General features: G+C 39.4%; 1 protein-coding gene across 2 annotated transcripts in view; it reads left to right on the forward strand.

Moving 5' to 3' along the window:
* The window catches only part of LOC124788004 (trimethylguanosine synthase), a 69,748-nt gene that overhangs the window by 35,522 nt on the left and 19,195 nt on the right, over positions 1–15,031 (forward strand). For both annotated transcript variants that reach the window (XM_047255045.1, XM_047255046.1), the window contains 3 exons: positions 7,285–7,516; positions 9,218–9,674; positions 14,210–14,341. In XM_047255045.1, coding sequence (XP_047111001.1) covers positions 7,285–7,516; positions 9,218–9,674; positions 14,210–14,341 — 821 coding nt within the window. The remainder of the gene's footprint in view (positions 1–7,284; positions 7,517–9,217; positions 9,675–14,209; positions 14,342–15,031) is intronic.

A 15,031-nucleotide genomic window follows, 5' to 3' on the forward strand; every position in this document is an offset into this window, starting at 1 on the left:
CAACAGTAAGTATCTTTTTGATTTAAATTTATATATTTATGTAACTGTGGACTGACTACTTTTGCAAAAATTGGTGTAGCGTGGAACTGAAGGAAAAGACCCTTCTGTGTCTTGGAAATGTAAAGCATATATTGAAGAGGCATAGAAGCAGTGTCAACAAAAAGAGAATAAATATGACTCTAATAGAGATGCTATACATGGTAAGGATTGGGAGCATGAGTACAAGATTCCACTCTATGTTCACTGAAACATTAGCTTTCAGCTTATAGTAAACATATTTTTTCTTACCTTCACCAAATCACTGTTAACACAGAAGTATTGAAATTTTGTCATCAGAGGATGTTCAAATTAAAAAAAAAAAAACAGCATGAGATTAGGAAAAGCAAATGTTGCCATGACAATATCACAGTAATAACAGAACAAGCGAGAAAGAAATAAACAATATCCAGAGACTCGTAAGGCATTTGTAATTATAAAGTGTAACACAAAATGTTAATTTTTTGCAGTATTTGTTAGTGTTCAAACTAGTTTTTTTTCCCTTACAAAGCCATAGTTATACAATAACAGATTATCATAGTTAAACGTGGGAGCATAGTTTAACAAGTTTCAGATAGATATTGCACAAGAGTGTGGCTAAGCCATGTCTCCGCAATATCCTTTCTTCTGGGAATGCTAGTTCTGCAAGGTTTGCAGAAGAACTTCTGTGAAGTTTGGAAGGTAGGAGACGAGGTACTGGCAGAATTGAAGCTGTGAGGGTGGGCCGTGAGTCGCGCTTGGGTAACTCAGATGGTACAGCACTTGCTCGCGAAATGCAAAGGTCCCGAGTTCGAGTCTCTGTCTGGCACACAGTTTTAATCTGCCAGGAAGTTTCACGAATCTATGAGTATTCAAAGATAAATTCAATTGGTTTTATACGCAGATTTGTTACTCTGGATGAGACATGAGTCCACATTTTTATGACAGCAACAATATTACCAAACGACTGGAATTCGATGGCCCAGCATCAATAAAGATGTTGTTGGTTTTGTCTGCCATAAAGCTAGAATTTTTATTTTCTAGGAATCAGAAGGGATTATTTTTACCTATTGCCAGAACAACCTAAAAATCTCCTAGAAAATTTTGCACTTATTCTCTGAGCCAATGAGAGTTTGAAGTACGAATGGCTTAAACAAACAACTTATTCAGTAAATTTCCCATCCTTAGACTTCCACCTATTCTCACAGGATTTTTAAAGGTAAAACTAGAGACCATTGTAGTCTAGTATGGGTATCCTCGATACCTTTTAAAGTTACATTTCAGAGACGATATCTACTTATTGGGAAAACGTTGAATGAATTTCGTTGTTATTAATGGTGGCTACATCGGAAAATAAAAGAATTTTGGACATCATGAATTTAGTGTTTCCGAACTAGCTCATTAAATTTTCTCCTGGCCATAAGAAAATGATGTTAAGTATCTGATGGGATCCTAATTTTAATGTCACAACTTTCAAGTGTTAAAAAGCAAACCAATATCATTAGGAATTTTTGTATGTTCATATTTGGTATTATAATCATGATAGGATTATAGAAAACATTAAAACTAATTTTACTCTGTATAATTCTTCTATCTAAGTCCAAAAGCTAATACAGTCATAAGTAGCTTAATTGTGCCTTGGTTAAGTGCCAGATTACAAATCCAAGGTCACAGTTTCAATCCCCAGTCAATCTTAGGATTTTTGTCACTTATTTCTTTCACCTCTGACAATGTTTATTGATCTGAGAAATGCTGAGTTGCACCGTGGTTTGGAATTCAGCCTATGCTGTAGGTCCCAGTATAGCTGGCTGGGCAATCAGTCCAGAGGTCAGGGGAAGGTAACAGCATGCTACCTCCAACAGAACCAGGCTGATTAAGCACTGTAGTGTTCAAAACAATCTTCAGATTGTTGGCTGCTTTTCTTTATTTCCACCCACCATTAATGTGTACATGAGGTTAAGTGTCCTTATCTTTTTATATTGTTTCTGTGATGGGATATTCATCAAAGTATTGTTGTGGTATTTAGTATTTCCCATTATTTCTGAGCTACATCAGTATATTTTTCCTTGGTTTTACTTCCATTCAACTTCATTGATTTCCAAAAGTAAGAGAATTGTCAGTGGAATACATTGTATATGCTTAAATTCATGTTGGTGCCTTAAGCTATTGTCTTATAGGCAGGGTTGGTTCTTATTTGCAAAAATAACTAATTACATCTGGGCATATCTGTGAGGTATGGCTATAAATTTCATGCTCCTGAGTGTAATTTTGCTGTTGAATACTTTGCATGAGCATTAGTCTTAATTTTTTTCTTTTTCTTCCTTCCTTTCTTTCTTTCTTTCTTCCTTTCTTTCTTCCTTCCTTTCTTTCTTTTTCTTTTTTTTCTTTTTTTAATCTATATTGTTTATCTTTTTAGAGAATGTTTTCTCATAGTGTTTCCATTTTCATATAGTTGCCCACTTGTAACTTAAATGTTTTTTATAAACACAATCGCCCCCAGGGGACTTGCCTCTCTTTGGCGGGTTTGTGCTTGGCTGCTATGAGGCCCCAGCCTTAGCACCATTTTTTCCCTTCCGTGCTGCATGTCTGTCCTCTTCCTATTCTTTTTCCCCTCCCATGGGGAACATGTCGGGGGAGTTTTTCAGAATGTGTTCCACATTTTCGGTGGCAGACAGAACAGTCTCGCCACTGGTTTTCATTCCTTTTTTCTTTCACCTTCTCCTATACATCCTCCGCTTCGGTGTTTGAAGCTCCTCTTTATTATCTTCCACCCTATGCACTCCTGAAGGCTGGTCCACATGTCTTGATGCATAACAGGTGGGTGGGTAACACAAAATTCCTAGCCCTGGGTTGACAGGTAGGATTCACACTTACCCCCTGGTACAGGCCAGGCCCAGGAAGGGGTGATTGCCTGGGCTGCTACCTTACCAAATTGCCAATTGGTCCCTCTGACAAGTGTTGGGGAGGTATGACCCGAGATGCGAACAATCACGTAAGGCAGGTGAGCTCCCCTTGCAGTCAATGTCTACCGAACGTAAATGGAATGAAGATCCCAATTCAAACACCCTCCCAGCTGCACTATGGTTCCTCATGGTTTCACGTACTGCAGATGGTCAGTCCTACGCAGTGGTAAATGCATTTCTAATTCAGAAAGGTATTGATGCAAGTTGTGGCCCTGTGAAATTCTGTCCTCATTTATTCAGTGGCACTTTGCTTTTGGGGACTACTTCTGTTTCTCAAGCAAAACTACTGCTTGCTGCTTCGCTTCTCTACAGTTATCCTGTTTGTGTTGAGGCTCATAGAATTCTGAATTCTTCCCCATGGTGTTATTTACACTAGGATGCTCAATGGTCTGACCAATGCAGAAATCAAAACGTACCTCTCTGATGAGGGTGCACTGCCATCCATTGGGTGATAAAAAAGATGGAAAAAAGATGGAGGCACCCTTAATGCCCACATGCACCCTGTTCTCACCTTTGGTAGAGTGGTGCTTCCATCTAAGATCAAAGCAGGGTATGAAGTTATTACAGTCCGACCCTATATTCCGAACCCGATGCGCTGCTACCAATGTCGGTCACTCACAAGTTACTGGCTAGTCACAAACCCTGTGTTCTACCATCTGACACTTAAAGTACTGTTCTTGTATATCTTGCTCCATGAAAGACATGACCAAGCAGACATGCGATCTCAAATTCAGCATTGCGGTTGTGAAATCACCCATTGTCATGGTAGCATCGCCATCTCCTAGTCTAGCTGTGCAGCAAGCCACCAAACATTCTCCTCCTGGGGTGAAATCACCTGCTATGCAACCACCAGGCCGGAAAGAACAGAAGGAATTCTTCCACGAAGACTTCCTGCGTCCCTCCAACCAACAAACATCTGAGTCTTTCTCTGCCAACTGGAAAGGCTCCAAGAAGTGGAACAAAGGGAAACGGTCTTCTCTTTCGCTGACTCAAAAACCCTCTTTGATGGTGTTGCCATGTGATACCTTAGCCCAGCCGACCTCTGTGTTACCGGTGCGCCCAGCCAATCGTTTTTCTGCCCTGGACTCTGCAGATTGACAGAAGGAGAATGCCAATGATGCTGCAGATCTGATGGAGCAGGATCCTCCAGCCTCTGCACTTCTAGCAGTGAGTCTTTTGAAGTCTGGCACTTGGTCAGGGTGACATCCTTTCATTTTTTTCCCTCCTCCCCTTTCCTTGTTATGACTGTCCTTCAGTGGGATGTTCACGGCCTTAGGTCAAACAAAGAGGATTTACGGGTGCCCTTTGAATCGCGGTGTATGCTAATTATCTGTCTCCAGGAAACAAAATTGCTTACAACTGCTTTGAGCTCTTGCATTTCTTCCTGGTCCATTTTTGACTTTCCTCCTGATGATGGCATTCTATCTCATGAGGGAGTTGTTTGCTGTCTCCTACCCCATCTACGTGCACACCCAAATGGCGGCTTACTAAGGCTGACTGAAGGCTTTACTCCTCCCTGGCAACTTTCGATGAACATCATTTTCCCCAGTTGTGACGACCAGGTAGAATAGTGTAGAAACATTATCCTTACTGCCACAGAATGTTCCATTCCTCGCATTTCCTCTTTACGAAGCTGTCTCATGATCCCTTGGTGGATTGAGGTGTCACTGTGCAATTCGCGCGCAGAGATGTGCTCTCTGCATTTTTAATCATCGTCCTACAATGGCAAACTACAATCTTTATAAACAGTTGCATGCACAGTGTTGTTGTGTTCTTTGGGATAGCAAAAAATGTAGCTGGATTTCATTTACTAGTTCTTTTAACATTCTGCTACCTCTTCTGTCATGTGGGCCAATATCTGGCGGGTCTCGGGAACCAAGATCCATTCCCCAAATTCCGGCCTGCCAGTAGCACATTGGATCCTATTACTATCTCCAACACCTTTGGACACCATTTTGTGGAGGTTTCGAGCTCCTCCCAGTATTGCCCTGCCTTCCTCCATCAGAAACAAGTGGAGGAGTCTCAGGTGACACCCCTCTCTTCTCAGAATCATGAATGCTACAGTACCGCCTTCACTATGAGGGAGCTATATCATGCTCTCACTTCATGCCAATCCACAGCCCGAGGGCCAGACAGTGTTAACATTCAGATGTTGCAGCACCTTTCTCTTGCAGGCAAGCACTTTCTCCTTCGTATATACAACCACATCTGACCAGAGGACACATTTCCCAGACTTTGGCATGTAACCACTGTCATACCCATATCTAAGACCAGTAAGGACAAATACCTTCCTTCTAGGTACTGCCCCATTCTCTCACCAGCTGTGTTTGCAAGGTGATGGAACGTATAATTCACACCTGGCTTTTTGCCAGTGACTTTTGTTTTTTCACTGACAAAACTGTTGGTATGATTTTCAGGTGTACAGTAGGTTGCTTCCACCGTCTTTACGTCTTGAGCATGTTGCTCTTCTGTTCCAAGAAATCTATGAAATTCTTGGGACTCGTATGCTCAGCAGGAAACTTTGGTCCTCCCACAAGTCTTTCCTGGCAGCCCACTATATGCAGTCCCTCAGTGTCCTACGTGTCCTCGGTGGTACTTCCTGGGGAAGGGATCAAACCACCCAGGTCCGTGTATACCAGTCCCGTGTCTGTTCAAAAACAGACAATGGGTGTTTCGTTTATGCACCTCCATGTCTGTCCGTCTCAATACTACCCACCAGTGTGGCACCTGTTTGGTCACTGTTGCCTTTTACACTAGCCTGGTAGTGAGTCTTTATGCAGGAGCTGGCAAACTACCACTGTCCTACCACCATGACTTTCTCCTCAGAAGGTATGCCTGCTGTTTGTCTGCCGTGCTTGGCCACCCATCCTATGTCTACTCCTTCGATGGCTCCATCACCAGTATAGAGCATGTACCGCTTCTTTGTTACGTCCTGGAGTTCGCTTTCGGCTCTTGCCCCAGCAGCTTAACTTCGCGCTACCTGCAACTTTCCCAGTGAGTGTAAACCCTTCATCATCTTGGCTTTGTGTGATGTCCTATGTGCACCTTGGCCTTCATTCTCTTCCTAAGGACACGACTCCAACCTCACTCTATGGCCTTCAGTTTCATAATCTCCACACATATCTTCGCAGTAGTACTTTTGTGTACACTGATGCCTCTCGGACTGACTGAGGTGTTGGCTGTGCCTTCATCATTGGCACAAACATTTTTCAGTATTGCTTCCGGAACACTGCTCAGTGTTTAGAGTAGAGCTCTTTGCCCTGTATCAGACCATGCATTAAAACCAGCGACACAGGTTTTTCAATTGTGTCATCTGCTCCGTTTCTCTGTGCCTTTCAAAGCCTCTGTTTGCTGTACTCCATCCATCTCTTAGTGCAACATGTCCAGGAAAGCTGTCACTTGCTCACTCTTGATGGAGCCATTGTGATGTTTGTGGGTTCCTGGTCACTTCGATCTGACAGGAAACGAGGCCACTGATGTTGCTGCAGTCCTTGTACCTGAGCGCACTAGTTTTTGCATTTCCTCAAATGATATCTGTGTTGCCGTCTGTCAGCAGGTGGTGTCACTTTGGCATCACGCCTGGTCCATCCTTGATGGGAACAAACTTCAGGTTATTAAGCCTCTCCCAGCAACTTGGACTTCCTCTTGGCCCTCTCACCGTGAGATCATTTTAGCTAGGTTCTGTATCGGGCACTGTCTTTTAGCCCTCGTCATTTGTTAAGTGGTGCTTCCCCACTACTTTCTACTCATTGCACTCAACCTTCGACAGTCCACCGTGGTTTTTTTTTTTTTTTTTTTTTTTTTTAAAAAAAACCCACTTACATTCTTATTTGTGTTTGCTGTGTGAGTTACAGCCATTTTAGTAAATGACGCACAGGCTGTTGACCGCATTTTCCTTTTTATCTGTCTTGAGAATATGATGAAGGCCATTCAGTTTTTAGTTCAGAGCCTCCGTTTCTCTATGACGTACTTTATAGACCTTTCTCCGCTTTCCTGTTTTTAGCTGTCTTCTCTTCCATCGTTTGGGATTAAAGTGTAGTCATTTTTAACTCTTCTCTTTGTCTTTGTGTTCTACAGTTCTGATGTAGGTGCATATGACCCTAGCTGTTTTTGCGTCTGAAAATAAAATGAAAGAAAACAAAACAATATAAACGCAAATAATGCACTCATATTTTATGATTGTCATCCCCTCCCCTCCACTCCGCTCCACTCCCCTCTGCTCCACTCCCCTCCCATGCTAATGTTGTTTGATACCATACAATTTTGACCGAAGATACCTCTTCAACAATTTTTCTTCATTTTTCAGCCATGAGAGTGATTCAGATGAAGCAAGCTTGCAGAGAGTTAAAGCTGCATTTTCCTTAATGGGCTACGCATTTCAGCCTCACCGACACATTCCAAAGAGTTCTGTGCTGTACCGAAAGCGTAATATAAGAGTACAGAATAGGCAGTTGAAAATGAACTTGAATCGTTCCATGGCATCACGACACATCTATTATGACGACGATGGCAATGAATGTGAATCTGCTCTATCGAGGGTATGTTGTGTTGCTTTTCTTTTTATGATAAGAGTGTATCAGACAAAAAATTTTCTTCATTGCTTGCATCGGGAGGATTTATTTATTGTTTGTGGTATTTTGTGCACACATTAACATGTTACGAACTGTCTATGTGTGTTATTAGAGAATTCAGTTGAGAAAATGTAAAAATACTAGGAGACAGCATAGGTGGTCTGTTTTTATCCCCCAGAAAATGAAATTTCAGTTCAACTGATTGGAATACTGAAAAGTAAAGAAAACAGAAGCTTACATTTTGTAACTGTTTTCTTTCTGAGTGATTACTCTTCTCAAGTCTAACTCACTGAAGTTCATTAAATGCTGCTAAGATTATTAAACTGCAGTTCATTAAAGTCTGTTAAGTTGCTGTAGTGAATTGAAGAAAAAAAAAAAGAAAAAAGGAAGGAAAGAAATAGATCTTCTTTGATAACAATTTGTGTTTATTGGACAGGCTTCTCATTGTCTTGTAGAAGTGAAATTATTAACAAGACAGTTGTCATAGAATTCTGTTTGTTCCACACTGCTGCAGCCACTATTTCTTTCGGTGCTGGAACTTGGAAAAGGATTGAGCAGAGCACTTTAGACAGATTGTAAACAACCATGCAATGTAGCGCTCTACATGGAGTAATAATCACTGGTCTGCATAAGGAGAGAATTTGTGTTTGATGTAACAACTTTAATCAAAACGATTCTTCCATATGTAAAGCTGGACTGAAAGCAGGCTTGAATCCACGATCATTCCTCTCAGATTCCAGCTGTCTGAATGTTGTCCATCCGTAGCGGCTGTAGCAATTATTATCTCAGTAGGTTTTATCGAAGAAAAGTATTTTACCATGTTAAATATCTTGGATTTATGCAGAGAAAACCATTTGCTAGCTAACAGAACACTTTTACACCTATATAATGCCGTAGCCCCATCCAGAACTAATGTAAAATCTAAATCCTCTTGTTACATACCATGAATCAGAGGTAACCTATCATTCCCGAGTAAGTTTGCACTTGTAAGAGTTTATATATAGTTATCACTGCTTGCAACTAACTCATATTTGCGAAAAAATTCTCATTTACTATTGTTGCTTGAAAGATGCCCAAATTACACTTAAATAAATAGTCTCAGATCTGTGACCTGTATTAATACTATTTCATGTCACTATGTTTTAACTTATGACAAATTAATACTCGCACATCGTCTCGTGTCGCATTTGATCCATTATAATGGAAAGGTTTAGGAAGGAGAAGCAGGTAGGTCAGACCCTCAACCTGAGATTGAAGTGAAATTCACATTTGCATGTTATGACATTTGTCCCATATATTACAAGGGGGTGATGCTGAATTTTGATCAGTGTCCCCTGTTGGTTTGGAAACTTTATCACAGGCACAACCTTGCAGCCATACTATCCAGTTGCATGCATGGACATTGTATGTAGCCTCCCTTCTTTCAATGTTTCACAATGGTTGCGGGTAAGATAGGAGATGAGTAAATCCAAGGGGCTTAACTATAAAATAGAACTGAAGTAGACATACAGTGAACAGGAGTGGTGATCAGTTACTGCCATAATCAGGTAAGAAAGGACCCTTTTCTCTCTGAAGAACATTCATACTTACCCTCTGTAAACTACATGGAATTGTTACTTTAAGGCCTGTGCAGTACTTAACACTTATTCAGTGTTTCTTGTTTTCTAGACAAAACAGTTTTTGAACAGTATTACAACCTCCAGTGCACAACCTTATGGAACCACAGCAGCTATTATTACTGATACGCACTCAAGCTCAGATGAAGATATTTCACCCGCCCAACGACAACAGCAGAAAAGTGTTGTGAGGAAAGAAAGGAAGCGACTTTCGCTTTGTGGCTGTGACACAGATCCAGCAAGCACTGTAGAACTGGCAGAAAGTTTACCTGATGCTGAAAAGTCTTCAGTGCTTGAGGTTGCAAACAGTGGTGATGGAGAGTTCGTTGCTCTTGCAGATGACCAGGAAATAGTCAAGAAACCGCAGCAGAAAAAGAAACGAAAGAAAGGAAAAAGGCTGAGTTCTAAAATCCCAGAAGAAATTATATCCAATCCCAAGCTTATGAAGTACTGGGTTCGACGATACCAACTTTTCTCGAAGTTTGATGAAGGAATTAGAATGGATAATGGTAAATTATTATTGTACATTCCAGTGTCAGTTCAGGTTTTCATTATATTACAGGTGTTTTATTATAAATTTGTTTCTGTATTATGACCTTTTGTTGTGACTGATTGCTTGGTGTAAAAACTACATTGGGTGAAAATGTAATGCAACTGCAGCAGTGTAAAGCAGACAGCACTGTAAAAAATTTTGTGCATAATTTTTGTGAATAGCTCTTAATACGGACAAACGTTTCATCTTAAATTGTTCGTAGTTTTGAGTTTAAATAGGTGTAAGGAAGGCATTAACAGAGCAAGTAGTGAGGCAGGTTGCAGCCCATATCTCACGTTTAATATGTACATTGAGCAAGCAGTAAGAGAAACTGAGGTAACATTTGGGAATGAATCTTCAGAGAGAAGAAAAAAATATTTAAGATTATCAATTATTCTGTCACATTTGCAATAGCAGTTGAACAGTGTCGATAGTGTCCTGAGAAGTTGTTATAAGATGAACATCAAAAAATTTAAAGTAAATTCAATGGAATGACATCAGTTTAAATCAGTTGATGCTGAGGAAATTGGATTATGAAGTGGGACACTGAAAACAGTTCACAAGTTTTAGTGTAAAATTAAGGTGATAGCGGAAGTAAATAGGATATAAAATGCAAACTGGTGACAGTGAGAAACAATTTCTTAAAATAAAGAAATTTAATGGTATGGTTTTGGGTGTTCAGTCGAATTGTAGATTCCATTTTTTTGCACAATATTTTGACAGCCAATAGTTATTTTCTTCACCTACTCTCAGCTGTATTATTATGTGCACTTGTTTCTTTGACTTGGAGACTATGAAGGATTGTTAGTGTTGCACAGCTATTTATAGCTGACTTTGACTTGTGGAGGCCACCATGTCTTTGCTGCTGCTTTGTTTCTTGGAATCAACATTACTACTCTGTGAAGTGCAAATTCTCTCAGCATTTACTACCTCTGGTGAATGACGTGGCCAGTGGGATCTTGATAACCTGAGTGCCAGATCACAAGCCTTGCTTAAAGCGATATCTTCATTCCAGTTCATAAGGTTTTCTGACATCAATGCTTTACTATGCTGTTCCAGAAACTTCGTGTTTGCACCATGATACTGATCTTGTCAGCTTTAATTTCATTATTATACTTGAGACTGAGCTTAGTGACAGAAGGTATGCTTGGTTTTTATACGGGTGTGCCGCTGATGTTCCTTGCACCTCTCTTCAACTGTTCTCATAGTCTGCTCCTACATAAATACATATCACTCTGGCATGAAATGCACTACGTACCCAACTTTGAGACCTAGATCACCCTTAACATCGCAAAGAAGACTTTTTATCTTCATTTATGGAAGAAGAATACATTGGATGCCATTTTTTCATAAGATTCTACCAATTGTTCTGGAGACTGGACCAGCACACTGCAGATGAGCAACTATTGGATTTTTATTTTCTTTCTCAGTCTCGACCTCCTTGGGCACTGATTTTGCTCCAATTCCCACTCAGTTTGGTGAACTGGGTACACGTTTCCTGAACCATCTTGATGCTCCCTTCTACCATCAGCTTTTCTGATCTGTGCTGATGGGAGTTAGTCTTACAACACATTTTCTGCTCTTGTTATCATCGTGGCCTTAATGTATGGTAACATACTGTCCTCACACCGTCTGTCCAACAGTATCCTTCCCGTCTTTCATATCTCCTCTCAAGTGTTGTCTCCTACCCTCTTTGTTTGCTGACATCTGCCAATGCAACCACCCATCTTTCCCCGCTCCTCTTCTTTTTCAATCCTTTTTTCCCCACCACCCTCCCCACAACCTGATGCTGTGCCTGTTGGCATTCTAGTCCCTGCACAGTCCATCAGACAGCTTTCCTCCCCCCCCCCCCCCCCCCCCTCAGTACTCTACTTCCCCTTCCCCTTCCCTGTCCCTCCAGATTGCTGCTTCCATTCCAGGTGATAGTTCCTTTGTGGCCCGAGCTGCCAGAGCTTGTAGTCAGTACACTTGAGGTATTCTCGCTTGTGTGCATGAATGGTGTGTGTTCCTCTTTTGCCAATGAAGGCTGTGGCCAAAAGCTTGACTAGTGGATAGGTTGATAGGACACAACTTAAGACATTATGGAATAGTTAATTTGGTGATGGGTGGAATTGTTGTGGATAAAAACTATTATGAGAGACAAAGGCTTGACTCCAGTAAGCAGTTAAAGTTGATGTTGGGTGCAGTGGTTGTGCCAAGGAAAAAACTCACAAAGGACAGCATAGTGTGGAGAGTTGCATCAAACCAGTGCTCAGACTGAAGGGACTGCAGGAGCAGTAACAGTAGCATATATTAATTTTGAATTGTTTAGTTTCAGATATTACATTTCATTTATTTTGTGGTTGATTATCAGTTTTTTAATAGCATCATTACGTTCAAAATTGTAAAATCGTCATACCTTGAAAAACCACTTTTTCTGCATTTCTGAAGAACCACTTAGTTTTTAGAGACATCAAAATTCTAGCTATCTTCCCAAATGAATAAATCGTATCATGCATATTCTGTATCACTCATAGCAGTTGCATAGGTTAAGTTACAAAACAAAAGTAAATCGATTAGAACATTATTTTAATCAAAATAATCAGAGTTTGAAGGAAGAACAGCTAAAGTAGTTATATGTTATGAAATACAGTTCAAATTCTCCATAATATATTTATTCATGTAATATGGGATCAAGTTTTCTAGAAAGATCAGCAGTAGTAAATGTGTGTGACATTCAGAGAATCAAAAATTTCTGCTACATTGCTAACCCTATCCATGCCTTCCCCATACTTACATGTTTCTGTTTTCTTGCATCTCTTCTGCTAACCTTATTTCTATAATTTCTAACGTTTCCTTGAACCAGTGAATTTCTCCACATTTTATTCATTCTGTACTGTTTCCATTCATTTCTGTTAAATGCCAGGATTCACATCAAACAGGCATGCTATGAGGAAACTGCTTAACATTTTGTTGGAAAAGACTGACATTTCCTAAATATCATATGTTAATTTCAATATATATTGTTGTTAACATCACCATCATCTTGCAAGGTGAAAGAAATGAATAAAAGTCTTCATATAACTGGAAGACCTTGATATAATTATTAATTAAATCTGCACTGCAAACTGGACAGTTAATCTTATAAAAAAACTAGTGGAAAATAATTTTTCGTTTAAAAGAATTCTCAAAAACTGAACATGTGATCTAAAGCAGTGCTTTATAATGAAGAAACAAAACAAATACAAATGGTGTTAACTTTCCTGACAGTAGCTATAAGACAAATAGATAGAATTGGCTCTCAAGCTGAAGGAATATTCCCAGTTAGCGACACAAAATTCATAAAAAAAAAATCAAATAGAAGTCCATTAGATTTACATGGTGGACATGTTATGTGCAACTAATTGAACCATTGCTTGCAAACTGCAGGTGATAGTTATGTGCAAATTCTGTCAGTGATAACTGTAGGGTGAGCAGGGCCAGTTTAAGAGTGCCGACACTTGGGGCTCCAAGCTGAGTGGGGTGCCTCTAGTGTGTATAAGGATGTGTCACTCTTGGTAGTGGACACCTGAGACACCAAGCTGAGAGGAGCGCCAGGGATACACAAGTGCAACATTTGTGCTCGCCACAAATAGTGGCGAAAACTGACAAAAGTGAATATGTGTGAGGGAGGAGGAGGCAAACTATAAGCTGATTGTGTGAAAATGAGGCTCGGACTTGCACTGATTGTGAGGCTGTCATCAATATTCTCAGTTGCCTGCAAGATGTAGACCCTATATGTTTAATTCTAATTACTTTCTTTTGTGAAGTAAATATATTTTGCCCAAATGAGAAGCTACCTCATTGAAAATTGCAATTATATTTATTTACTGATTTCTGTGCTGCCCAAAGTTAATAGTTATTCTTATAGCAAAATTAATTGAATCTAAATGTTTAGCTGATCTATGACTAGATTTATCTGGTTTCAGCTTTCATTGGTATGTATACCCAAAAAATTTTAACTTTCTAACTTGTTCATTACTTTTTCTTGATTCACTACATTAATAGGTGTGAGGTATTACTGACAGTGCAAAAATAGTTGTTCTTTTCAAATTGTAAGACTAGTCCATTTGTGCAAAACATGTTAATAACTTTACCAATACTAAAAAAAAAAATGCTTTGAACTTCCCTTTAGTGAACACGAGGCACATAAAGGAGTGACACTGACTCCTACAGAAATCTTTGACAAACATCCAATGAAAATAAAATGTCTGAAAGACAGCAGATGTGTCTTCAAGTGTAGGTTAAAGTCATTTCTCTGTAACGTCGTCTTCTGTACAGTAGAGGAATCCTTGAATAGTAATTAGTAGGCAATTACAAACTGGTAAATGAATTGCATGTAGCCATAAAAATACTTTCTTCAATTGTCATTGCACTCTCTCTTTTTGTCATTGCAATCTTTCATTCAATTGACCTGTCTCTCACCATAATGTTTGCCATGAATATGGGGTATGAAACCTGCAACTAAATAACAAATATTTTTATTACTTTTAGATAGTTGGTTCTCAGTGACACCAGAAAGAGTTGCAGAACATATTGCTGAGAGATGTCAGTGTGACCTGATTGTAGATGCTTTTTGTGGCTGTGGTGGGAATGCTATACAATTTGCATTCTTCTGTGAGAGAGGTAGGTTCATTGCACAATTAAGTATTTCTGTATTCTCCTGGAGTTGTGATCACTGTCCATATATATTTTTTGTTGTGATTTTTTGTTTAACATTGAAAAATACAATAATATTTTGGAGGTAACAGAGAATAATAATACATGAATAAATAAGGCTTTATCAGATAGTTTCTCTTTGCCTAACAACAACCATGTTTGAGATTTTTCTCTTCCTTGCATCTAGAGATATATTGCAGTATTTAAGCTATGATATTTTTTTGTGTCAAATATTAATTCTAGATGTAATAATTTCGTTTAATTTATTTGTAAATATGCAGAAGTAATAACATTCCTACTTTGCTTGAAAGCAACAGCTACATATTGCAAGCTGACTGCTATCTGAATACACAATATTCATACAATCTATGGTAGCTACATCATGATCATGGTAGTAACTTCTAGGGTAGTAATGAGCACAATTCATCATTCATTAATGTTCAAAGGGACACAAAAACTTGTAACGTTTCTAATCAATTACTTTGTATCTTCTTCTGCTCCAAATATTTCATGGTATGGCTGTTTAACAATTTATGAAAAATATTTCAACAACAGGCACTACTGAAACAAATTTATATCTTTGTACTTTTTGTGAAGACACAAATGACATTCCAGTGCTGTCAGACATACAGCCACAGTCTTTACACAAAAGATATT

The sequence above is a fragment of the Schistocerca piceifrons genome, chromosome 3 (assembly GCF_021461385.2).
Source record: "Schistocerca piceifrons isolate TAMUIC-IGC-003096 chromosome 3, iqSchPice1.1, whole genome shotgun sequence".
Lineage (NCBI taxonomy): Eukaryota > Metazoa > Arthropoda > Insecta > Orthoptera > Acrididae > Schistocerca > Schistocerca piceifrons.